Raw genomic sequence first — 27,479 nt, 5'->3', positions numbered from 1 at the left:
AGGCCCAGTCTGATTTCTAAACTATTGTAAATGCTTCAGTGCACACACATTTATTCAGCAGCAATAAACCAAGCAGAACTTCAAGAATAATCTCACAGAGACGGCAATATATTACTACCACAGAGGCTGTAACATTCATCATCTGACCACTTATGCGACCCATATGGGGTCTTTGTGGCCAAACTTCTGCCTTGTGGCCTGTGGCTAGTTTAAAGTAAACCTTTTCTATGAGAAACATAGCTTCTGCCATTTGTCCTTCTGAAGATACTTTCTTCAGCACTGACCTAGAACAAGCATGCAGATCTGTGTCTCAAACTATTGAAGCCAGAGGATAAGCATGACTGCCAGCAGTGGTATTGTCACTTTGCCCAGTGATGCTTGGCCATCTCTTACTTCCACATTGCTCATTCTACCATCAGAGCTGGGAGTCCAAACCTTGTGGAAATTCCATGATGGATGGTGCCAGAGTTTACACAGATTTGAGGGATGACTCCTTCCCTCACATCGAAGTGTTGGGCCTGGTGATTGGCTGTTCAGGCCATAGGGCTGCATTCTGTGAGGAAGGGGAGGAGTTACATATTCCTCCATATGTGGAAGCACCACATATCACCACAGGATCCAAGAGAGCAAAGAATTTGGGTGGCTAGGAGAAGGTAAGTTTCATCGTAAACTGGGGTGGTTAGTCAAGAGAACTTTGCCATGCGTGTTCCTTTAAACATTTCTAAAAAGGCTCTTTAAGTTGTTTCAACTGAATGAGGACCCCAATTAGTTATCAACCCCATTTCAGACTCAATCTGTATATTAATGTTACCAAGCATGATGCCCATGCCAAGAGATTGTTTAATAAATATCCTCACTTTGAGAGCCACCTTGTTAACACGTTGCATGGCTGGTGGCTCTCAATTGTGGCTGTCACTTACAGCTCCAGCCCCCACCAACAATCAGGGACCAAACTGGTTCCTAATCTTCAAATTGTTGTGTCAGCTATAGCGTAGTGTTCATAGTGTAATTGCTATGCCAGCTATGGTATAGTGTTCATAGTGTAATTGCTATGCCAGCTATGGCATAGTGTTCATGCTAGATTGTAGTGTGGTGCTGTTTAATATTTTAGTTGGCAAATACAATTACAGCATTAGAAAAACACATTTTTATAAAGAGAAAAAAAATATTTTTTTGCACATTGTAAGTCTATATTAAAACAGAGCATTTTAAAAAAGATTACCAGATAAAATCCTTATGTAACACCCTACCTAAAAGTTGGACTAGATTTCGTTTTTGGCTCCACTATAGTCAGCAAAGCAAGGATCTGTTTTTTGGTCTGGTCAGGGTTTCCCTGGGTGATGGAAGCTTCCAGAAGACAAGGCAGAAGGGTCAATCACTCAGTTATAAATATTTAACATACCTCAGCCAATCCCTGGAACGGGGTATCCAGAATGTGGCTGGGGAGGAGGCCTTTCCAGAGTATTCTTTTCCTCTTCAGGGGGGATTCCAGTTTTCCTGGGGCTGGTGCCCATGGGGGGCAGCTAGTGTGAAAGAAGCTTTGCAGTTTGGCCCTCAGCAGCTGCTCGGCTGAGGGCTTGGCAACAATTGCAAAAATGGATTCTTGCTGAAGGACACTGTGCTGGAGTCCTGGTCTGGAGAAGGATCCCCCCACTGAAAATTGTTATGTGAAATCTGGGAGGCAGTCATCTCCTGGGTCATTATAAGACCTACTGTGAGACCTTATACATTATGTGTCGCCTTATACACCGGCAAATACGGTAGGTGTGAATCCAGCCTAAGCCTGTATTGTCGGCGTGCATGGAACTGTGTCTGAGCTGGCAGCCTCTGTACTATTCGGCCTGGTTCACACCTATGCAGGTTGCAGTTTGCATATTACAAGTGCATTTTTTTATTTAACAATACACATTTTGCAACCATTGAAGTCTATGGAACCAAAAACCAGAAAAAAGTCCCTGGCCCTTTCCATAAAATGCAAAGATGTGGACATGACCTATAAGAAACCATGTTAAATGGACTGCAGTGTGTTTCTTCAAAACTGAAAATGCATTAAAAAATGCATAGGTGTGCACAAGGCTTTCTGGGAGAACCTGTGTATTTCCGGTGGCCCCCTTGGGGTTATGCGCTACACGTATACACGTATAAAAAAATGATTTAGGAATGGAAAATAGGTGCAGAGTTATTGTCAATTTAGTGCTCTATCCAAAACAAAAAAAAAAAGTTTGAATATAGACATACCTTAAAGGTGAACTCAAGATAGGTATTAAACAAATTTCTCCCCAATGAGTAAGCTCCAGTGGGCGGAATGAAACATCTTGGGGGGCGTGGCCTGGCAGGGGTCCAGGCTGAGACTGCCATTCACTATTACACAGTAGGATTTGACTTGATGTATGGCTCCCAGGACACCTATCACTCTCTACTATAGCTTGGATCATAGACTAGCTCCCTTCCTGGTCAGCACTCACAGCGGTGGGCACAGGACTTCATTGTCATACAGCCTGAGCTGCTCACACACAAATCTTGGTTCACAAAGTATATAATCTGCCATTGCTGAACTATTTGTTCAAAAATGCTGGTTAGCTGGCTCTTATGTTAATGCAACGATGTCATAACTTTCTGAGTCAGTGATCTGAACAAGTCTAAAGATGAGGAATTATAAGCCTTACATCCCTGACCAGGAGGATATTGTATATGTTGTATAATGTCTTGGGGGGCTATGATTGGATTGAGGCCATACCTGTGTGTAATGGCTGCACACAGAGCCGCTACATTTGTTGGGACAGCTGGGGTTACACTCCCGAGGGTAAGGAAACGAGTAATGTTGTCTCTCGTCGTACCAAGACTTGACTAGATCCACAATTGACCTATACCTGCAAAAACAAAGTTTCTGTGAGCATGATGGATAATCAGTATGCATAATGTCTCCATGTACTACAAACAACCTGGTTTCTTTTACTGACCTTTTAAATAGGCTAGTTCTCACGGGTACAATAATTAGGTGTAGGAATAACTACAGCTCACTGCAAGAGAGGAACTGGGTTGGTATTTTGCCCCCCCCCCCTTCTTTCTACACAGGCTCTCATGGATACTAATACTAATTTAATTGGCAGTTTCCAGAAATTGGTGCTCTTCTCATAGGCCAAAGTCTGAGATTGCTCCATAACACCCCAAAGGATGTGAACACTGCCACCTCTGCAGTGTGCATTATCGCTGTTGTAAGGCACAATTACAAATGCCTGTCCCACTTTTGCCACTCTAAAGAAGCCACTAGCTCTTAGCAACATGGCTGCCATGGTCAATGCAGACTCTCATGAGTGGGGGTGCCATCACCCATGGCTTTAACCCAACTCTAGCACACTTTTACAACTCCAAAAATTCAAGATGGAATGCTCTACCAAGGCCACCCACCCAACTTGGACCTAATGTGATGTGGGACAATTTTAGAACAATGAACACAAGACTAAATATGGATCACTTGTTTGATTAGTGAGTGCACCAAACATTTTTTGCGGTGACCACATCCATGGCCAACAGCAGGTACCATGCATTTGGGTTGTCTATCATGCCCATTTTGAGCAGATAGCAAGTGGGTGAGAAGACAGGGTTCGATCCATACACAGGCCAACAACAGCAGGTAGGCTTCTATTGACTTTTCCTGATTACTGATCAGATTGTATATAAGACAAATAAGAAAATGTGAACTGTCTATACAATACCTTTAATTCAAATGTCACATTTTAGTAGACTTACCACTTTATTAATTTTCATTAGCTGCCTAAAATGTAATTTATAATTAATCATGGATATGCTATTGAATAGCCAAAGCACTGAAAGCAGCAAAAGGCTTCTCTGTAGTACATAAGCAAAGTTGAAGAGGAAGACTCTGAGTGACCAAAAAAGTGATCACGACCATTGTAAGGGCTAGAGACATAGCTCTCACATCTGTTAGTGTGGAGATATCAGTGTTTGCACTGGTTTATTTACTCTAGTGGAGAGAACAGGCTGATCACAGCTGGAAAACTGGAAACACTGTCCTTATCTTTGCTTCTTTTAGGGGAACCTCCTCTCATTTTTGGCTAGAAAATGTAAGAGCTGTTGGCACACCCCCCCAGCTGAATGTGTTTCTATGCAAACCCATACCTGTTAACAGAACTGCTGAGAAGCTATGAGGCTATCAGTGATCCAAAACAGGTATCCAAAACTGGCAGCGGACATACTTCAAAGACACAGCATTTGACTGTTAACTTTTCTTAAGGCAATCAATGACTGAAGAAGTGCTGGGCTGTCTTTGACTTTGGAAGCCTACCATGGAAACATTGGAATTCAACAGGAACACCTCTGCTTTTAGTTTCCTATTCAGACTCAATGCATGGTTTTTAAAGCAGCTTATGGTTCCAACCCTTAGAGCGGAACGACCCCTTATTGCTGATATAATACATAAATGATTGCAGTTCTGTATTCATTAATACATCTATAAATACATTTTTTTTTTACAATTCAAGCAGTGTAATGCTCTGAAATTGACTTGATATCTGCTTCTTGCAGGAGGAGAAAGTAGAATTCCAGAGAACTGAGCTTATCAGTCTACTGCTTCTCCTTATTCTGTCAAGTCAAAGGCTGGGGGAGGCAAAAGACCTAGTAGGCAAAAGACCTAGTGCTAAATCTCTACTGCAGTAGAGAAATAGGTCCCTTACCTTGCCAGACAGGATTTTGTTATGTGGCAGTCAGTGACATTGACCAGCATGGCAATGTGGCCATATAAGGTCAATGATGTCCTGAGCATCCCTGCCTCTTTGTGTACATGCAGGCCGCAGTTGATTGGGCAGTAGTGGGTAGGAGTGACTGCTCCCTTCTGGGAATCCATCCAAGTTTGTACCAAACTCAAGCTCATCCATACAAACAATTACATTAATAAATCGGTGGGGAGATTTGTGAGGCAGGACTTCCTAAAGCATATCTAAAGCCAAAATGTGTTGTTTTTTTTTTTCATTTTGGATGGAATAGTAAAGCCCAGTCAGTTTTTTTTACAACTGTCTTTCATAGGGGAGATTTACCATTACTTCCTGTCCTGTGGAGGTGCCAGGGCAAGGCCATTTGGCGCCCAGGACAAAGGAGGCAAACTATGCCCCCCATCATTAACTTAGGGTTAGGGCACCCACATCCCTGCAGTAAACCATTGTGCCCAGGACAGCCACCACTCCTCCCCACTCCTTGTCCTGGACCTGCCTGTGGACACAACAGGAAGTAGGAGAAAGGGTCTTCAAAGTTAAGGGAATTCCCTCTTAGCCCTTGTACACATGGTCGGACATTCCGACAACCAAAGATTTTGTCCGACGGATTTTGTCCGAAACTGTTGCATACACACAGTTGGACAAAGTTGTCAGAAAATCCGATCGTACTTAATGTGATGACGTTATTTCGTTAGAACGGGACTACATCCGGGCTAGTAGCCAATATATTTGGTCTAGGAATTTGATCTGAGCATGCGTGGCACTTTATGCGATTGGAATTCTCTACACATGATCGGACAAAGTCCGATCGGATCATGTTGTCGGAAAATTTTATAGCCCAGCTGGAAAACTTGGTCAGTCGGATACTCCAACGGAAACAGTCCGATGGAGCCCACACACTGTCGGATTATCCGACAACACGGTCCTATCGGACATTGTCCATCGGAATGTCCGACCGTGTGTACAAGGGCTTAGGCAGCTGTCACCAGGACAAGTGTTTGCATTGGATGATCCCACTATTTCCGTTCTGATGGCAACATAATATGGGACTTTCTGTCACTTTCAATCCTGTGACAATGGTCACTACTAGAAATAATCCTTCAACACTATTGCCGGCCATACACGGTTCGAATTTCGAAAGAATTTTCTTTCAAAAATCGTATCTAAGAATTTTCGTATGAATTTCGCACCATTAGTGGGCTGCAGCAACAGCCGATTTTCGTGCGGAAATAAAATTTGAGGAATTGGACATGTTGGAAATTTTTAGAAAAACGAACGATTTTCTAATCAATGATGGGAGAATCGTGCGAGAACCGTAAGAAAATGTACGGAGATAAAAGAAAATGTATGGAGATAAAAGAAAATGTACGGAGAGAAAAGAATATTCCCAGCCAAGAAAATTATTTTCTGTAGCAACATGAGGTGAAATTGAAGGCTTGGTCGGCCGAATTTCGAAAATCAATGGTGGCATGATCGGATCACAAAAAAAACTAATTTTCTGATTTTGAAAAGAAAATTCGTTCGAAATTCGACCGTGTATGGCCTGCATATCTCTCACCCCTCTCTCTCTCTTGAAGAATATGATCTTGAAAAATATGATCGAGCTATAGAGAGGTTGTTTAGATGAATGTTTGTGAAACACCTTACCACAACCTGAACTAAAAATACATTAAAAAATAAAAATAAAATAATAAAAAATAAAACTATGTTCTAGCTATAGAGACATATGACGTTGCCTAGATAAATGTCCTTGAGACACCTTACAATAAAGTGAGCTAAAAATAATCAAAATAAAATAAGTAAAAAATTTCAAAAACCAAAAATATGCTTTGGGTATAGAGACGTGAAGTTGTTTAGCAGAATGCCCATGAGATGCCTTACAGTAGAGTGAATTAAGAATTAAAAAAATAAAATTATAATAAAAATATGTTCTGGCTATAGAGGGATGTGATGTTGTGTAGTTGAATGTCCACGTGACAAGTTACAACCCATGAATGACAACTCTGTCCTGGCTAGGTTGGGCACACAAATCTGTCAGTTGGCAGGCTCATGGGAACCTTATCAGCTCCGATATAGATGCTTACAATAACCAGGAATTATGGATTGCCTTTCTTCTGTAGACAGATGGGTTGTCAGGATACTTCCTCTTTTAGGATTTGCTGGGATAGTAAGAGCCACACATTTTTTTATGTTGTTTATGAGAGAAGTCAACAGTTATCTTCTGCATGTTTTTCACCTACGTAGCTGGAAATTTTCTGTAATGTGACCCTGAGATTTTTTACAAAATGACACTGCCCTCACCAACTGAACTGGAATAGGCAGATCTTTCACCAAGATAGGCATGGGGTGAGAGATCTGAGACTCCAGACTAAATTCATGACACAGCTGGTGGAGAATGTGTTTCCTCTTCAAATAAGAGAAGAAGGCACTCAAAATTTTCCGAACAAAATTTTCTTGTTTTGGATGGAGATTGGGATGGGGTTTGACTCTGTTAGGATTTTATGCTGTCTGTGTTCCTGAGGAGATGATTCGCCCTCTCTATTTATCCTGGTGACCACTGTTACAGAAAGTGATTCAAGTTCCAAAATGTTTGAGTAGCAGTAGTAATAGCAGTAGCAGTAGAGGTAGAAGTAGCAGTAGTGGTAGCAGCAGCAGCAGTAGTACCAATAGTAGCAGGGCCAGATTAAGAGCATCATGGGTTTTGGTGGGCCTTTTTATGGAAATAAATAAATTGAAAATGCAAACAATTTTTTGTTAAAATAAATTAAATATTTAAACAAATTCAATTCATGTTCACCACTGCAGCGGTCTCATCCGTGGTTCATCCGTGGCCCAGCTATACCACCTCCCTACCAGCTGGATATACCCCTCTCCTTGTCAGAAATTGAGGCCGTTTTTAAAGACCTCCCCAAAGGGAAGAGCCCTGGCTCTGATGGCTTCACGAACGCCTATTATAAGAAGTTTCCATCACTGCTTTCCAGCCCCATGTGTGCCTATTTCAGTGCTTTGGCATCGGGTACTGCGATGCCCAAGGAGGCACTGCTGGCCCACATTCCAGTTCTCCCCAAGGAAGGGAAAGATCATTCCATCCCGAGAATTATGATATTAAAATATTATCAAAGATTTTGGCCAACCAATTTAAACTGAGCCTTACAACGGTCATACACCTTGATCAAACAGGGTTCATTATGGGGAAAGAGGCCAGCAACAATTCTAATAGAGCGATCCAGTTAATTCATTATGTTTAATCACAGGCCGTGTGCCCCCCTGTCTTTCGCTTTCCACTGATACCGAGAAGGCATTTCACAAGGTGGATTGGACTTACCTGCATACGGTGTTGACCAGACTTGATCTGGGTCCCAACATACTGTCGGGGATATCCTCCATTTATAGTTCTATGGAAGCTAAAGTGAAAGTGAATGGGCTACTATCAGACTCCCCTATTCCCTATCCGCAACAGTGAGGGACAAAGCCAAGGTCGGGGCCACAAGCAGACAGGAATAGTCAGGGATATGCCAAAAGGTCAGGATCACAGGCAAACACGGATAGTCAAGGACACGCCAAAGTCGGTAACGGAATAACAGCAGAGCACACGGCAGGTAACAGGAAGCTAACACACAAAGGTTGATCAGCAGGGCTTGCCTGCAGTGCACAGGTTAATATAGAGCTCTCTGATAGGAGCTAGGGTGGAGACATGCCAGAGGATGGATTACAAAAGCAGACAGGTGAGGGTTGGCTGGTCTCTAGATGAACACATGGGAGCAGGTAAGCAGACAAACTATTGCATAACCATGACAAACATGTGCGCTCTGTCACATCTGCATGATATGAATGGAGCCTTACCCTTATCCAACCATATAATAGGGGTATTTACTATGATAGACCCTTCCCTGTCTATCTGCATTTTTATCCACCACCTCGCAGAACACCTGTGCATTCTAAATCTACCAGCTAACTTCTGCACCCCAAACCTTCCCCTGCACCCCTGCACTCCATCACCTTTGCTTAACTCCACTTGCCTCAGCTCATCTTTTGCACCGCAGCCCCCCTGCACACCCCCTATTTGGTCATGTTTGCCCTCCAAACTGTAATCCCTTCTCTGTTTACCTCTGGATACCCCCCCCCCCCCCCCCCCCATCCATCATCTCACCTTTGCAGTACAGGCTGATGGCAGGCTCAGTGACTGTGGCAGGCAGGGCTTGTTGTACAATCCCCAATGTTGGCAGCATTTAGCAAAGGTGATGGACCAGGGCTCTGGGAGTTTGACATACCTATGAATGCTCTAACAATTTACATATCAATGCAGTCACAATTTACATAACAATGTGACCACGATTTACATATCAATCATGTGTACACTGCACACAGAGCAAGGCTGAGAAGAATTAGTGACTCACTCATACCACTGGGGCTGGGCCTATCTGGAGGAAGGGGCCTGGAGCTGCAGTTCCAATAGCTCCTATGTTAATTCAACCCTTAGTAGTAGCAGTAGCAGTAATAGTGTTAGCAGTAGCAGCAGTAGTAGCAATAGCAGTAGTAGCTGCAGCAGTAGTAGTAGTGGTATCAACAGTAGCAGCAGCAGCAGTAGTAGTATTAGTAGTAGTAGTCGTTGTAGTAATATTAGGAGGAGGAGAAACAGATCTCCTCTTACTTCCTCTTAACCCTGCCCCACTCAATCTAAAATTAAACAAAAAGATTTGGCAGTACATAGACTTTAAAAGCCTAACAGGCAATGATGATATTTCCAAGAGGGCCTTCCTCTTTTCGCAGAGAGTTATTTGCATTTCCCAGGTGGTATTCCTGACATTTCCTTATATACAGTATAGTTTGTAACACAGTGAAGTCACTCGCTTAGAGCTACAGGTGTTGACCAGCCCTGTGTTGATAAAGCCCATTAGGCCAAAGCATTACTATCCATGGGTTGTGTTCTGGTTCAGCAGAGACCATGTAAAGCAGGGATCTGCTAGCTACAGCCCTCCAGTTGTAAAACGTTGACATTCATAGACATGACTAGGCATGATGGGAATTGTTCTTCCTGGACAACTGGAGGGCCATAGTTTGAAGACCCCGATGTAAAGCTTTAAACACTCATCTAAACAGCTGACATGAAAAAAAAAGGCATTTAAAAGTATTTTCTGCTCTTTAGAGAGCATAATTTGCACTTAGATCAGAGAAAGATGAATTCCGATTGGCTGTTATGGGTTGCTCCAAATTGAAATTTAAGATTTTCTTTGTTTTAATAAATAACTATATTCTCAACTTCGACGTGGTGCTCCGCTCACCCAAATAAAGATAATAACCATGTTACATTTAGGTTCATCAATCTTCAGGCCTATTCTGAGAACATAACAAGTCAGATCCGTCATATACACACTGAACCAGAGAAAAGATGTAAAAGGTGGCTGTTGATGGGAATGGCTCACTGTCATGTCACCTAGCACCTTTATCTTTTTAGCAACTATTCATACATACAGCAAATACAGAGGAATGAGTTACCTTCCAGAGTGGATGGAGAGATTTTGGCCTATGTAACGCATCAGCTGGTTTGGCCCGTGGTCCCACTTACACTGGTTCGCCCAGGATTCAGCAGATTTGGCTAGCCTCTCATCCCACACCTTAATAAAATAAAAGATCAGCATTAAAGGATTTCTGTGCTGAGAAAAATGAAAATAAATAAATAGTGACAACTACATTTTTCTTGCCATCCAGCGGGCATTGCTACTCATTTGGTAAATGATCTCCATTGAGCTTCTACAAATGTGGGATTCACATACGCCATCCTATTTAAAGCCTGGTTCCAGTCTATTTTTTTTTTTACTATTTTTCCCCCAACAATATTTAAAAAAAAATCAGTCCCCGTTTCAATCCAGAGCTCAGTCTTAAATGTCGCCTAATCCAATTTAACCCCAGAAGACTGAGGACATTACTGTGAATGTCATGGGCAGTAATGTGTGTCATAGTCCCACCCCTGAGGGGGCATCCTGCATTCAATGTGTAGTCCTGCTCGGAATATTGCTGATGTCATCACATCAGTGCAGCTTTTTTTTTTTTTTTATCTTCAAGGACCTTTCAGAAATTAGGAAGATCAGGCTTGGTTTATCACTAGACTGTTCAAAAGGCATTGGAAAATGGTAAGTATATTAAAGACAAGCAGAACACACACACTAAGGGGGGAACATACACACTAAGGGGAGAAGAAGGGTCACTTCTGGGGGGAGCACAGGGAAGCTTGTAGCCTGAAATTAGCCTCTAAGAGGAAGTCACTTTATTAGCACTAAGTTATGTGACCTGCATATCTAGTGATCCTAGATCGGAAGAAGTCAGTGGGGTGGTTTCATGCTGTGCATTCCTGAAATTTAGTAGGTTCTGACTGTCAACCATAGAAAAGTTCTGAGGTCCAATTTTGGGAAATCATAAAAATTAGTCTGTATTGGTTCACCTGTTAATTATGTACATATAGATACAATGTAGAAGGGAATATAATGGGGCCCTGGTACATATCCTGTAGCCTAAGGGCCACCCATTGCAATCCCAAAAGTGCGCCCCACCTCTGAAGCCACGGTAGGTAGGTAGGTGTAGAGGTTTTTGCTGCAGCCTGGGTAGGCTAATCCCCAACAATTGATACTGATCCAAGTTAGGAAGGCACAAATCCAACATATGTCCTTGCTAAAACTTAGCTCTTTATTAGCTCAACTGGCCACCCTTTGGTGTTTGAAGTGCAGCTCTCAGGACCCAGAAGTCAGCAGTGGCAGCACTGATTTATAAAGGTTCCTTTAAAAAATGTAATCTCTAACAATTTCATGGAAAATGTCCCTAGTCTCTTACTGTCTCCAATGATATGACTTCAGTCTCTAACCACTTCTGTAGAACAGTCTCTGACCATTTCCTATAATAAGTATTCTGTCTATGACAGTCTACTTTAGTATTAAATACAATAAATATTATAGATGGCCATTTGGAAACACCATTTTTGACCCCCTATACCTTGAAAGATGACAACCACTGCAGGAGGGCATACTACAACACAAGCCTAGCCTTTTCAACAGAACAGACTATAATATAAAGCTTTACTCTGCATATTTAAATTACATTCTGAAGCAATCTTGTGAAGCTTAAATGAATTGCATCAAAATTAGATGGGCGCTACAAGGGCAATTTTAATCTCTTGTTACTGGAAAATAATTGCCAACCACATCATTAGACTAGAGCTACACATCAAATTTAACTAGCTCAATTGTGCTAATACAATCGCTATTAGTCAATTGCTAGAGTACCAATAATCACCAGACTGATGGATTAAATGTCTACTTATGGAGAAGACTACACAAGAAGTACATAGCAGCAATTACCCTTGCATAGTACATGATATTTGGGCAGCTCATTCCATGGAGAGAGACATTTGTTCCATCTATGTAGCACTCAGTTGCTAGTCCCCAATGGAAAAATCACAACTGAGCCAATAAAAATCTTCTATGTAGCTCAATGAGGTGACTTCAAATAAGTAATTAAATCTCTCATCAGATAATGAAATGAATCACTCAGTTTTAAAGGAGACGAATTACTGTATGTCAACTGACACCTAAGTAAAGCTGAACCTCGGGCAAAATAGCTAAATATACCAGTTACAGCCCTTTCATGCGCTGGTGCTCTGCTCTGTTCCGCAAGGGATCCATGAGCAGATTGGGACAAATGTCAGTGTTGTGATCTCAGTACCCATTCAGTTGGTGTTCTCATTTTGACAGCGGACTATGGTGGACCTGTGATGTCTCTATAGGTTAGATTTGTGTCTGTTTACATCAGGCTACCTCTGATCCATCACGCTTAGGTCTGGAAATGTGGAAAAAGAAGCAGTCTTTTTCCATTTTTGTTTCCGGACCTGGATGGACTAAACAGGACAGCAGTACCAGACCATAAAGCCCACCTGAAAGAGTCCTTAATATTCCTTATCCAAACAGTGTACAAGTACACAGTACATACGGTGCTCCTAGGAGAAGTGCAGAGTCATTTGGTGTATTAGAACTTTCATCTGTATCTGTAGGCCATCAACATGGTAGAGGAAGGGTTGAGGCAACTGAATGGATGGCTGAGCAGGAAAAGGGACTAATCTCCTGCAGAAGATCTGGGAAGGATCACCTCAATGTAGAAGAAAACAAACAGCAGGACACTGAGGTTGGTATCAAATAAAAATCCCTTTATTAAAATAAACGGCACACTTACATTGAAGTTAGCATGAAACAGCATAGATAGGGAACACCTGAGACTAAGCAGCTGGCTTCCTGTCATCCTCTGTCTTTGTTTGCTCACTGATGCCTACATCCTCACACTGATCACAGCTGCTTGGTCTCAGGTGTTCCCTATCCATGCTGTTTCATGCTAATTTCAATGTAAGTGTGCTGTTTATTTTAATAAAGTGATTTTTATTTGATACTGACCTCAGCGCCCTGCTGTTCATTTTCTTTTTAATATTCCTTACCAGCTCATGTGCACAGAATTACCCTACCCCTTTAATGAATGCATAACTATATTTATTTGTTATTGTAATATAGCTACTTGGAGCTCAGCTTTAATTTAAGAAAAAAAGATTTAGAAGTTTGATAATTAATATTATATTAACATTTATAACCGTCAAAATTCACCCCAAAGAAAGGAAGGGTGAAAGCATTTCCTGAAGTAATGGGCAGCAAAATGTCACACATTAGAGCTTTATTAACTGGAAGACAGCTTTGGCTTGACAGATGGATAAGGAAAGACAGTATATAAAAAAAAAAATTGTATGTTTAGAAAAGAAAAATACTGTATTTTTCGCAAAGGTCTACAAAGCAAAATTTCACCCTAATGGGAACGTTCCACTTTATGTCCTTCTCCCCTCTATTCTACCATCTCTTCTTCGCCTAGGACCTGAAGATCAGAAAAGTACTGGCTTGGGTAAGGGCGGCACTGGATTTCTGGACAGGTAAGTGTCCTTTTATTAAAAGTCAGCAGCTACAGTATTTGTAGCTAAAGATCCTTTTTTATTTCAGACAAATGTCTAGTTATACAGATAAATTGGTAGCATTTGTGGGAGCTGTTTTATCAGGTACAGGATTTGTATTTCCATTCATCCTTAAAGCGGAGGTCCACCCTAAAATGGACCTTCCGCTCATCGGATTCCTCCCCCCCTCCGGCGCCACAATTGGCACCTTTCAGGGGGGAGGGGGTGCAGTTACCTGGATAATCCAGGTAACTGCACCCACTTCCGGGCTAGCTCTCTGCGGAAAGGGGCGTACATTACGCCCCTTTCCGCAAGTGCCCGCCCCCTTCCGCAAGTGCCCCGCTGCCTGCTGGGAAACACACAGATCCCAGAGGCAGCGGGGACCGTCCTCATTGCGCAGTGCGGCTCGCGCATGCGCAGTAGGGAACCGGGAAATGAAGCCGAAAGGCTCCATTTCCTGATTCCCATACCCAAGATGGCGGCGGCAGCACTCGAGTGTCGATCTAGAGATCGGCTTCGGGTGCCGACATCGCGGGCGCGCTGGACAGGTAAGTGTCACTATTTTAAAAGTCAGCAGCTGCAGTATTTGTAGCTAAAGATCCTTTTTTATTTCAGACAAATGTCTAGTTATACAGATAAATTGGTAGCATTTGTGGGAGCTGTTTTATCAGGTACAGGATTTGTATTTCCATTCATCCTTAAAGCGGAGGTCCACCCTAAAATGGACCTTCCGCTCATCGGATTCCTCCCCCCCTCCGGCGCCACAATTGGCACCTTTCAGGGGGGAGGGGGTGCAGTTACCTGGATAATCCAGGTAACTGCACCCACTTCCGGGCTAGCTCTCTGCGGAAAGGGGCGTACATTACGCCCCTTTCCGCAAGTGCCCGCCCCCTTCCGCAAGTGCCCCGCTGCCTGCTGGGAAACACACAGATCCCAGAGGCAGCGGGGACCGTCCTCATTGCGCAGTGCGGCTCGCGCATGCGCAGTAGGGAACCGGGAAATGAAGCCGAAAGGCTCCATTTCCTGATTCCCATACCCAAGATGGCGGCGGCAGCACTCGAGTGTCGATCTAGAGATCGGCTTCGGGTGCCGACATCGCGGGCGCGCTGGACAGGTAAGTGTCACTATTTTAAAAGTCAGCAGCTGCAGTATTTGTAGCTGCTGACTTTAAAAAAAAAAAAAAACGCGGAGTCCCGGCGGACTCCCGCTTTAAAAGGCAGCACAGCAAGACCTGACTTTTCTCTACTGCTGTCATTTATTACAGCCTGGTCATTTCCCCGTCCACAGCTTATGATTGGACAGTGAAGGAGAAGCTGCAGACTGATATCTCTCTGCATTCTCCTCATGTCAGCATGTGTATGCAGGGCAGGGACAAGGGGTGGGCAGAAGGGACGGCTGCCCCTGGCGCAATGGTTTATTGCAGGGGTAGGGGGCACCCTGACCCTAACCCTAAGGGAAAGGGGGGTGCAGTTTGGCATCTTTGCCCTGGGCGCCCGGTGCTACTTCTCTCCCAGACTAAAAACAGCTGTATAAGGGAATACAGGGGCTGATTCAAAGTCAAATTTACATTTTTACACTCTCTACATTTAAAAATGCATCTCAGCATTTTAATGAATACATGGCCACATTCACTCGTGTCTTTTTTTTTTATTTATTTCTTTATATCTGCCCAAAGTTCAGGTTTAGGATTTCTAGTGCAGGAACATAGACACCTGGGTAAATGAGAAAGTTCAACATCAGGATGTTCATGTTCTTATGATGCAGCGAGTAGCTTCCTAGAATATCATACTCACAGCAAGATTTCAAGAACAGCTAAATTTGGAAAAATAATATTTTCAGACATGGTTATAGGAACTGTTTGATCAGACTGCGCTATGTCAGAAAAGTCCTTTTCAGTTAAAAAAGTCAGGCAGGTGTTTCTCCATGACGTATAGCTGTGAAGGTCTACCAAACATATAAAATGGGTCTATTGATAAAGAAGGGAAATAGTCATTTTATGTTGATATTTTATTAAATTCCTCCTTTCCCACTCTGTATACGGTATATACACTATATTGTCAAAAATATTGGGACACCTGCCTTTAAACACTCATGAACTTTAATGGATCCAAGTCTTAGTCCCTAGGGTTCAATATTGAGACCCTTTGCCGTTAGAACAGCTTTAACTCTTCTGGGAAGGCTGTCCACAAGGTTTAGGAGTGTGTCTATGGGAATGTTTGACCATTCTTCCAGAAGCGCATGTGTGATGCCAGGCACTGATGTTGGATGAGAAGGCTTGGCTCGCAGTCTCCACTCTAATTTATCCCAAAGGTGTTCTATCGGGTTGTTGTCAGGACACAAGTTCCTCCACCCCAAACTTGCTCATCCATGTCTTTATGGACCTTGCTTTGTGCACTGGTCCAAATCATTTGGTGTAGGGGGGATTATGGTGTGGGGTTGTTTTCCAGGGGTCAGGCTTGGCCCTTTAGTTCCAGTGAAGGGAACTCTTAACCACTTTCAGACCGGACCATTTTGCTGGTAAATGACCAGAGGTCTTTTTACACTTTGGCACTGCGCTGCTTTAACTGGTAATTGCGCGGTCATGCAATGTTGTACCCAAACAAAATTTGCGTCCTTTTCTTCCCACAAATAGAGCTTTCTTTTGATGGTATTTGATTGCCTCTGCGATTTTTATTTTTTGCGATATAAACGTAAAAAGACCGCAAATTTTGAAAAAAAATGATATTTTCTACTTTTTGTTATTAGAAAAATCCAATAAACTCAATTTTAGTCATACATTTAGGCCAAAATGTATTCAGCCACATGTCTTTGGTAAAAAAAAAGTCAATAATTGTATATTTATTGGTTTGCGCAAAAGTTGTCACATCTACAAACTAAGGTACGTTTTCTGGAATTTACGCAGCTTTTAGTTTACGACTGCCTATCTCATTTCTTGAGGTGCTAAAATGGCAGGGCAGTACAAAACCCCCCCAAATGACCCCATTTTGGAAAGTAGACCCCCTAAGGAAATTGATAAGAGGCATGTTGAGCCCATTGAATATTTTATTTTTTTGCCTCAAGCGATTGAATAATGACAAAAAAAAAATATTTTTTTTTTTTTTACACAAAGTTGTCACTAAATGATATATTGCTCACACATGCTATGGGCGTATGTGAAATGACACCCCAAAATAAATTCTGCTGCTTCTCCTGAGTACGGGGATACCACATATGTGGGACTTTTTGGGAGCCTAGCCGCGTACGGGGCCCCGAAAACCAAGCACCGCCTTCAGGCTTTCTAAGGGCGTTACAGTTTTGAAGGCCATAAAATGCCAAGATGGCACAAACCCCCCCCAAATGACCCCATTTTGGAAAGTAGACACCCCTAAATTTAGGGGTACACTAGTGAGACTAGGTAATAAATGGCGGGTGCCCTGAAACTATAAAAAAATAACTAACCAACCAGCGTCACCTGTAACAGTTATATGGTGATCACTGGTGAAAGCAGTGGCGGAATTATCAGGGTCGCAACAGTCGCAAGTGCGACTGGGCCCTGTAATTCTCTGCCACTTCAGGGGGCCCACCGGCAGCCCGCCCGCCGCCCGAGGGGCCCACCTGACTGTCCGGCCGGGGGTGTGCTGTTATTCGTTTTCGCTTGTCATGCCGTGGTGAGGGGGGGGGGGCTTCCTTCACCAGCGTGAGAGAAAGCGTGAGAGAATTGCTCGTTTGGCTCCGCCCCCGCCTATCCAGAGCGACTGAAAGGGAACAGCCAATTCAGTCAAGGCGGGGGAGGAGCTCTCTGAAGCAAGGCTTTCTTGTAGGAACGGAGGCACGCTTCATGCAGGACTTGATCAGCATCACTCTGCAGGATTCTGAGGAGGGGGAATCGATCATCATCGATTGATTGGCGGTAAGTCGCCATCCCCCCTCCAGATTGTGCCAGCCTGCCACCCCCCTCCAGTGCCACCACCTGCCCTCCAGTGCCACCAGCCCACCATCGCCCCTCCAGCCTGTGCCACCCCCTGCCCTCCAGTGCCAGCAGCCCACCACCCCCCCTCCAGTGCCACCACCACCCCCCCCCCAGACTGTTCCACGCCATCCCCCCCAGACTGTTCCACCCCATCCCCCCCAGACTGTTCCACCCCATCCCCCCCCCAGACTGTTCCACCCCATCCCCCTCCAGACTGTTCCACCCCATCCCCCCCCCCCAGACTGTTCCACCCCATTTCCCTCCAGACTGTTCCACCCCATCCCCCCCCCCCAAACTGTTCCACCCCACCCCCCCAGACTGTTCCACCCCATCCCCCCCAGGCTGTTCCACCCCATCCCCCCCCGACTGTTCCACCCCATCCCCCCCGACTGTTCCACCCCATCCCCCTCCAGACTGTTCCACCCCATCCCCCTCCAGACTGTGCCACCACCACCCCTCCAGTTCCACCACCCCCTCTCCAGTGCCACCAGCCCACCACCCCCTCTCCAGTGCCACCACCACCCCTCCAGACTGTGCCACCCGCCCTCCAGTGCCATCACCACCCCTCCAGACTGTTCCACCACCCCCCTCCGGACTGTTCCACCACTTCCACTCCAGACTGCCACCACCGCCCCTCCAGTGCCACCCCTCCCTCCAATGCCACCACCACCCCTCCAGTGCCACCATAGTGCCACCAGCCCACCACCCCACCACCCCCCTCCAGTGCCACCACCACCCCTCCAGACTGTGCCACCCCCTGTCCTCCAGTGCCACCAGCCCACCACCCCCCCTCCAGTGCCACCACCCCCCCCTCCAGACTGTTCTACCACACCCCCCAGACTGTTCCACCCCATCCCCCCCCCAGACTGTTCCACCCCACCCCACCCCCCCGACTGTCCCACCCCATCCCCCCCTCCAGACTGTTCCACCCCATCCCCCCCTCCAGACTGTTCCACCCCATCCCCTCCTCCAGACTGTTCCACCCCATCCCCTCCTCCAGACTGTTCCACCCCATCCCCCTCCAGACTGTTCGCCACCACCGCCCCTCCAGACTGTGCCACCACCTCCCTCCAGTGCCACCACCCCCCCTCCAGTGCCACCAGCCCACCACCCCCTCTCCAGTGCCACCACCCCCCTCCAGTGCCACCAGCCCACAACCCCCTCCAGTGCCACCACCACCCCTCCAGACTGTGCCACCACCTCCCTCCAGTGCCACCACCCCCCCTCCAGTGCCACCACCCCCCTCCAGTGCCACCAGCCCACAACCTCCTCCAGTGCCACCACCACCCACCTACCCGCCGTCACCACCCCTCCAGACTGTTTCACCAGCCCCCTCCAGACTGCCACCACAACCCCTCCAGTGCCGCTACCCCCACCTCCCTCCAGTGCCACCACCCCCCCTCCAGACTGTGCCACCCACCCTCCAGTGCCATCACCACCCCTCCAGACTGTTTCACCACCCCCCTCCAGACTGCCACCACCACCCCTCCAGTGCCGCTACCCCCACCTCCCTCCAGTGCCACCACCCCCCCTCCAGACTGTGCCACCACCACCCCTCGAGTGCCACTAGCCCACCACCCCCTTCCAGTGCCACCACCACCCCCTTCCAGTGCCACCACCCCTCCAGACTGTGCCACCACCCCTCCAGTGCCACCACCCGCCCTCCAGTGCCACCAGCCCTCCACCCCCCCTCCAGACTGTGCCACCACCACCACCCCTCCAGACTGTTCCACCACCCCCCCTCCAGACTGCCACCACCGCCCTCCAGTGCCACCCCTCCCTCCAATGCCACCATCCCCCCTCCAGTGCCACCACCCCCCCTCCAGTACCACCAGCCCACCACCCCCCCTCCAGACTGCCAACACCACCCCTCCAGACTGTGCCACCACCACCCCCCCTCTAGTGCCTCCACCACCCCTCTAGTGCCACCACCACCCCTCTAGTGCCACCACCACCCCCCCTCTAGTGCCTCCACCACCCCTCTATTGCCACCACCACCCCTCTAGTGCCACCACCACCCCTCCAGACTGTGCCACCACCCCTCCAGACCCCTCCAGACTGTGCCACCACCACCACCCTTCCAGACTGTGCCACCACCACCATCCCTCCAGACTGTGCCACCACCACCACCCCTCCAGACTGCCGCCACCCCTCCCTCCAATGCCACCATCCCCCCCTCCAGACTGTGCCACCACCACCACTCCTCCAGACTGTGCCACCACCACCACTCCTCCAGACTGTGCCACCACCACCCCCCCCCCCAGACTGTTCCACCACCCCCCCTCCAGACTGTTCCACCACCGTCCTCCAGTGCCACCTCTCCCTCCAATGCCACCATCCCCCCTCCAGTGCCACCACCCCCCCTCCAGTACCACCAGGCCACCACCCCTCCAGACTGTGCCACCACCACCCACTCCAGTACCACCGCCACCCCCTCTCCAGTACCACCACCATGCCACCCACCTCCAGTACCACCACCACCCACCTCCAGGACAACCATGCCTCTCCAGTACCATCGCCACCCTCCTCCAGTACCACCACCCACCCTCCGGTACCACCGCCACCCCTCTCCAGGACCGCCACCCCCCTTCAGTACCACCACCGCCACCCACCTCCAGTACCACCACCACCCACCTCCAGTACCACCGCCACCCCCTCTCCAGTACCACCACCATGCCACCCACCTCCAGTACCACCGCCACCCCTCTCCAGGACCATCATGCCTCTCCAGTACCACCGCCACCCACCTCCGGTACCACCGCCACCCCTCTCCAGGACCGCTACCACCTTCAGTACCACCACCGCCACCCACCTCCAGTACCACCGCCACCCCTCTCCAAGACCACCATCCCCCTCCAGTACCACTGCCACCCCTCTCCAGGACTACTATCCCCCTCCAGTACCACCACTGCCACCCCCCTCCAGTGCCACCATCAGCCCCCCTCCAGTACCACCACCACCACCCACCTCCAGTATCACTGCCACCCCTCTCCAGGACTACCACCGCCACCCACCTCCAGGACCACCATCCCCCTCCAGTACCACTGCCACCCCCCTCCAGTACCACCACTGCACTGGTGACACAGGTTTCACTCGGGACACAGGCTGCACAGAAATGTTTTACTTTGTTCTACAGTGGAAAAAAATATAGTATCAAAATCATGCTTTTCGGGGGGGGGGGGGGGGGGGCCCTTCCTGATTTCTTGCATCGGGGCCCTGAGGTTTCTAGTTACGCCTCTGGGTGAAAGGGTTAACTAGGGGGCAATCAGGGGGCTTTATGCGGTAGTATATGGGGGTCCCTGGCGCTATAAAAAGCTGCGGCGAACCTAAATACCTACCTGCCTAACTAGCGTCACCTGTGACACTAATACAGCGATCAGAAAAACGATCGCTTATTAGGCTGGGTTCACACTGGAGCGATGCGGGAACGCCACGAATGCGCGGCGGGTTCCCGCATCGCATGCCTCCCGGCGGCAGTTCACACTGCCCTATGCGAACTGCTGGGAGTGTCAGTGAAATGTTACTGACACCCCCAGATCAGTTCGCATATCGCAGTGCGATCTGCAAACTCGGATCGCATGGTGTGAACACCCATGCGATCCGATTCTGCTGCGGGCCAAAAAAAGGGTCCCGTGCGAATTTGCGGCGGGTGCGGCGGGTGCGGCGAATGGCTGAACTCGAATCGCACAGAGATCGGATGTGATTTGCACTGCAGTGCGGTGCGAATCACATCCGTTCTCAAACCGCTGCAATGTGAACCCAGCCTTAGTGACACTGGCGACGGGGGGTGATCACGGGGTTAAACCTTTATTGGGGGGGTTAGGGGGGTACCTTAGAACTAAAGGGGGCTAACCCTAACTGCCCTAACAGTTATTAGTCACAAATGACACCCGCCGGGTGATCAGGGGGTTAAACCTTTATTAGGTAATAAATGGCGGGTGCCCTGAAACTATAAAAAAAATAACTAACCAACCAGCGTCACCTGTAACAGTTATATGGTGATCACAGGTGAAAGGGTTAACTAGGGGGCAATCAGGGGGCTTTATGCGGTAGTATATGGGGGTCCCTGGCGCTATAAAAAGCTGCGGCGAACCTAAATACCTACCTGCCTAACTAGCGTCACCTGTGACACTAATACGGCGATCAGAAAAATGATCGCTTATTAGGCTGGGTTCACACTGGAGCGATCCGGGAACGCCACGAATCCGCGGCGGGTTCCCGCATCGCATGCCTCCCGGCGGCAGTTCACACTGCCCTATGCGAACTGCTGGGAGTGTCAGTGAAATGTTACTGACACCCCCAGATCAGTTCGCATATCGCAGTGCGATCTGCAAACTCGGATCGCATGGTGTGAACACCCATGCGATCCGATTCTGCTGCGGGCCAAAAAAAGGGTCCCGTGCGAATTTGCGGCGGGTGCGGCGGGTGTGGCGGGTGCGGCGAATGGCTGAACTCGAATCGCACAGAGATCGGATGTGATTTGCACTGCAGTGCGGTGCGAATCACATTCGTTCTCATAAACCGCTGCAATGTGAACCCAGCCTTAGTGACACTGGCGACGGGGGGTGATCACGGGGTTAAACCTTTATTGGGGGGGTTAGGGGGGTACATTAGAACTAAAGGGGGCTAACTCTAACTGCCCTAACAGTTATTACAGTCACAAATGACACCAATGCAAAAAAAAAAAAAAAAATGACATTGGTGTCACTGTGACTGGGGGGCAGGGGTAATTGGGGGGGTGATCGGGGGGTAAAGGGGGGGTGTGAGTGTGCCTGGCATGTTCTACTGTGTGTGTAGAGTGTTGGTGCAACTCACCGATCCGCTCTCCTCCGTGTCGGAACGAAAAATACCGACACGGAGGAGAGAATACATCACTTCCTCTCCTGTGTTTACATTACAGGAGAGGAAGTGATGTCACGGGGGATTTCCATTCGTCGAGAGCGATCGCGAGGGGGTGGCCATGAATGAATGGCCGCCCCCTCATCCCGGATCGCTCTCGAAGGAATGCCGACCGCCGCAGGCACCGGGGGGGGGGCCCGATCGGGCCCCCCACCCGCGGGCAGGCAGGGACTTATATATACGCCCATATGCCTGCCCGTGCCATTCTGCCGACGTATATCGTCGTGCGGCGGTCGGCAAGTGGTTAAGGCGTCAGCATACCAAGACATTTTGGACAATTTCATGCTCCCAACTTTGTGAGAACAGTTTGGGGATGGCCCCTTCCTGTTCCAACATGACTGCCCACCAGTGCACAAAGCAAGGTCCATAAAGACATGGATGAGTGAGTTTGGTGTGGAGGAACTTGACTGGCCTGCACAGAGTCCTGACCTCAACCCGATAGAACACCTTTGGGATGAATTAGAGAGGTGACTGTGAGCAAGGCCTTCTCATTCACATCAGTGCCTAGCCTCACAAATTCGCTTCTGGAAGAATGGTCAAACATTCCCATACACACACTCCTAAACCTTGTGGACAGCCTTCCCAGCAGAGTTGAAGCTGTTATAGCTGCAAAAGGTGGGCCAACTCAATATTGAACCCTACTGACTAAAGCCGCGTACACACGATCAAACAATCCGGTGGAAAAGTCCGCCCGTGTGTGGGCTCCGACTGACTTTTTTTACCCAAAAGTCCGGCGGACTAAGAAAGTAGTTTTGCACATAAATATTTCCGTCGGACTCGCATTTCAGCGAACAATACGGCCGTGTGTGTGCTAGTCCGGCGGACAATACGACCGTGTATGTGCTAGTCCGCCGTACTTTTGAAATGAACTGACTTTTCCCGCCCGGAGAAAAGTCCGCTCATTTTGAGCATGGCTCCAGGTAGCCGGGACCAGCGAAGGAGGCGTCGCTGGGCCCGTCACCTGGTATGGACTTAAAGGGGAATCCCTATGCCAAAAAAAACGACGGCCAGGGTTGTCGGGAAGAAGCCCTTGTCCTCATCAACATGGGGACAAGGTGCTTTGGGGTGGGGGGGGCACGCAGGCTCGCTCGTCCCCACCCCCTTTCCTGGCCGGCCGGGTAGCGTGCTCAGATAAGGGTCTGATATGGACCTAGAGGGGGACCCCCACACCATTTTTTCGGCGTAGGGATTCCCCTTTAAGTTTCTACCAGGTGACGGGGCCAGCGACGCCTCCTTCGCTGGTCCCGGCTACCTGGAGCCACGCTCAAAATGAGCGGACTTTCCTCCGTGTGTGTGGGCGAGTCCATTCATTTCAAAAGTACGGCGGATAGTCCGGCGGTACGACCTAGTCCGCCGCAAAAATACCGTGTGTGGGCAGGTAGCTCGTTCGGAAAGTCCGGCGGACAGTCCGGCGGTTTGTCCGCCAGACTAAGTCCGCCGGATAGTCTGATACGTGTGTACGCGGCATAAGACTGGGATGCCATTAAAGTTCATGTGCGTGTAAAGGCAGGCACCCCAATACTTTTTACAATATAGTGTATGTCTTCTGCATCCAACACAACACACATAGTGTATGTCTTCTGCATCCAACACAACACACATAGTGTATGTCTTCTGTATTCAACACAAACTCTTGCCTAATATTACTGTTCTTAGCCTAAGATGTCTCTTTTGTGTGCAGTGAGGTCAGGCACTAATGTTGCATGAGAAGGCTTGGCTCGCAGCCTCCACTCTAATTTATCCTAAAGGTGTTCTATCGGGTTGAGGTCAGGACTCAAGTTCCTCCACCCCAAACTCCCTCATCCATGTCTTTATGGACCTTGCTTTGTGCACTGGTCCAAATCATTTGATGACGCCTCCATTCACAGAAACATCTTAAGTCAGCATTGGTGAACAGATCAGAAGGAAGATCACAGACAATACTGGTGACTAGTCCTTTGCCCTATGCCTGCCTATTTTGGTCACCACCTAAACGTTACAGGTTCTATTTAATAGAGTTAAAAGTGTCCATTCATCGTATCTCTCCCAGGACAGAGCACTTACCATGTATTCCATATTGGCAGCTGGGGGGGAGACTTTGGAGCGCACCTGGTTGTGATAGTCCAGCAAAGCATTCATGTCTCTGGGGGAAATGTATCGCTTCCTTCGGCTTCTTGGGATTCCGAGGTCAAACATGAGATCAGTAGCAGTGCTGTTGGATGGGTGCAGTAGTTCAGTGACACTGGCCAAAGCAAAGGAGCTTGAGAGCTTCATAATCCACAGGAGCAAGCCGGGGACATATGGATGTATGTGTATCAGTGTCATCTCTGAATTTTGCAGGAGAACTTATAGCTACAGAAAGAAAAAAATCAACCATCATTCAATGGGTCTCTAATTCTCTGCTACTTTAAACAACATTTGCAGCTTAGGTACAAACAATAATATGCAAATGATTAGGGTAGGGGTGGTAGAATAAAGTCAACTCTTTTACAAATCTATGGTTTTGGGTATTTCTGGAAGGCTTCTAATATTGGAAGTAGTTTAAGTACCAGCTACATGCAATCCCTTCCCTATTCATCTTGGATGTGATAGTCTTATATCTATTGGAGGACTCTAAACTTATTGGCCAGCTGATGTCAAATGGAATAGTTTAATAGCGGTCAGAAACACTGTTTTGATTGCTAGGGCCTTGGTCAACGAGCTTTTGTCCATGCCATTTCAAGCATCTTTTGCCTTGCCTTACAAGTCTATGAGTATACAAATCCCAATTGATTTTCTTCAAGTGGGATTTGTATACTCATAGCCCTTGTACACACGGTCAGACATTCCGATGGACAATGTCCGATAGGACCGTGTTGTCGGATAATCCGACTGTGTGTGGGCTCCATCGGACTGTTTCCGTCCGAATATCCGACGGACAAAGTTTTCCAGCTGGGCTATAAAATTTTCCCACAACATGATCCGATCGGACTCTGTCCGATTGTGTGTAGAGAATTCCGATCGGACAAAGTGTCAGGCATGCTCAGATCAAATTCCTAGACCAAAGCTATTGGCTACTAGCCTGAACGTAGTCCCATCCTAATGAAATAACATCATCACTTTAAGTACGATTGGATTTTCTGACAACTTAGTCCGACTGTGTGTATGCAACAGTTTCGGACAAAATCCAACGGATTTGGTTGTTGGAATGTCCGACCGTATGTACAAGGGCATAGACTTGTATGGCAATGGAAAAGTCGCCTGAAATGGCGTTCAGAACAAATTGACAGGTGCCTATGGCTTCCAGTTGAAGGTGATCAACCGGAAGCCACAGGCACCTGTGAATTTATTCTGAATGACCTGAGAAGCATCTGAAATTGATGTCATCAACGCAAGCCCAAAGTCTGGTCATACATACAAAATAAAATGCTGTAGGGTTTGCCAGAGCCTCTTACTTAGACTCCTCTTCTAAAAAGAGATGAACAGAATACTTGGCTAAACCTACTGTTATCTTTGGGCATCTGGAGGCCAGAGGGCAGCTGGAAAATGTGTGCATGCAACAAGTCAATGGACAACCTAAGAAGGTTAGGTCGGTGTTACTTACATAGACATTTAGGGAGCAATGACACCTGAGCTTGTCATAATCCTTAGCCCCCGTACACACGGTTGGAGATTCCGGCAGCCAAATCCGTCGGATGAATTCCGACAGATTAATTCCGGAAGAGGAAGTGATGTTGCACACACACGGTCGGACTCAGTTGTCGGAAAATCCGATTGTACATAACGTGATGCCGTTATTTCGTTACGACGGGACTATGCTCAGGCTAGTAGCCAATAGCTTTGGTCTAGGAATTTGATCTGAGCATGCAAGGCACTTTGTCCGTCGGAGTAGGCTACACATGATCGGAGTATGTCCGATCGGAGCATTTTGTTGGAAAATTTTACCGGAAAGTTGGAAAAGTTGGTCCGTCGGATATTCCAACGGAAACAGTCCGATGCAGACCACACACAGTCGGAATATCCGACAAAACGGTCCGATAGGAAACATTCCATCGGAATCTCCGACCGTGTGTACAAGGGCTTACACAACCTAAGCCCTAAGTGCTTCAATGGTAGCATGGAAACATCAAGAAGACTTATGGGATGAAAGTATGCTTCCAGACATGCGTACATCTATATAAATATAACCATTTGGCCATCAGAGGTGTGGTACTCACCGCTCCCCCTCCTTAATCTCTGGCTCACGCAGCATCAACTAACTAGACACCACCATATTGACCTTGACATATCTGCATTGTGAGGTAGGTGCACTTGCCCAGCTCAGACAGAGTGCTAGCTCTTCAAAGAAACATGTGGCCATACGATGAGGCTAAAGCCTAGCCATTGTTTTACTCATAGATGTTAGGTTTGTAATGTAGGACTCACTGCTGCATATTAAAGTAGGCTTGAAGCTTGTTAACAGACACCCTTGCACCCAAGCCTCCTGTATCTGCCATATCAGCCTTGAGAAAAACTTGGCTTCCTAAGAGTAGGTGTCACACATAGCTCTCCACTATTCTAGGACAGTGCCTGAGAGCCTACTGCCAGCCTGGAGCAGTCACACGAGTTCCCTTTGCCCTATGCAAGCCCTGTATTTGTATAGCATTCTTGGGGCGCTACAATTGTGGATCTAATGGTCAAGGAAGCAAGGTTAAAGTAGATTTAGACAGCTTTGTCTAACCACTACCAAGCTTCAAGTTCTTTTTAAAGAAATCTCTAGGAAGTACATCTTTTTTTTTTTAAACCCGACAATTCCAAAATACACCAAAACCTTCACCACCGTACTAAGTATAGTGTCTACCTCCTCTACCCTACCCCTAATCAATACTGTATTGTTAAGTTATAGTTATGTGTGCAAGGGATGTATGAAAGAAAAAAAGGGACTCAATCAGCAACACTTACTAGGTACCTAATGCTTGGGTCTGTGGTAGTG

General features: G+C 47.3%; 1 protein-coding gene across 1 annotated transcript in view; it reads right to left on the bottom strand.

Annotated features, from left to right (window-relative positions):
• The window catches only part of R3HDML (R3H domain containing like), a 43,130-nt gene that overhangs the window by 13,805 nt on the left and 1,846 nt on the right, over positions 1-27,479 (bottom strand). Inside the window, exons 2-4 of the mRNA XM_077460216.1 lie at positions 24,593-24,880; positions 10,227-10,345; positions 2,738-2,870 (exon numbers count right to left, since the gene is read on the bottom strand). Coding sequence (XP_077316342.1) covers positions 2,738-2,870; positions 10,227-10,345; positions 24,593-24,853 — 513 coding nt within the window. The 5' untranslated portion in view covers positions 24,854-24,880. The remainder of the gene's footprint in view (positions 1-2,737; positions 2,871-10,226; positions 10,346-24,592; positions 24,881-27,479) is intronic.

The sequence above is a fragment of the Lithobates pipiens genome, unplaced genomic scaffold (assembly GCF_037356315.1).
Source record: "Lithobates pipiens isolate NorthernLeopardFrog02 unplaced genomic scaffold, aLitPip1_a1.2 Scaffold_28, whole genome shotgun sequence".
NCBI classification, from domain to species: domain Eukaryota; kingdom Metazoa; phylum Chordata; class Amphibia; order Anura; family Ranidae; genus Lithobates; species Lithobates pipiens.
The sequence above is the reverse complement of the archived record's forward strand: the minus strand, read 5'-3'. Positions and strand labels throughout refer to the sequence as shown.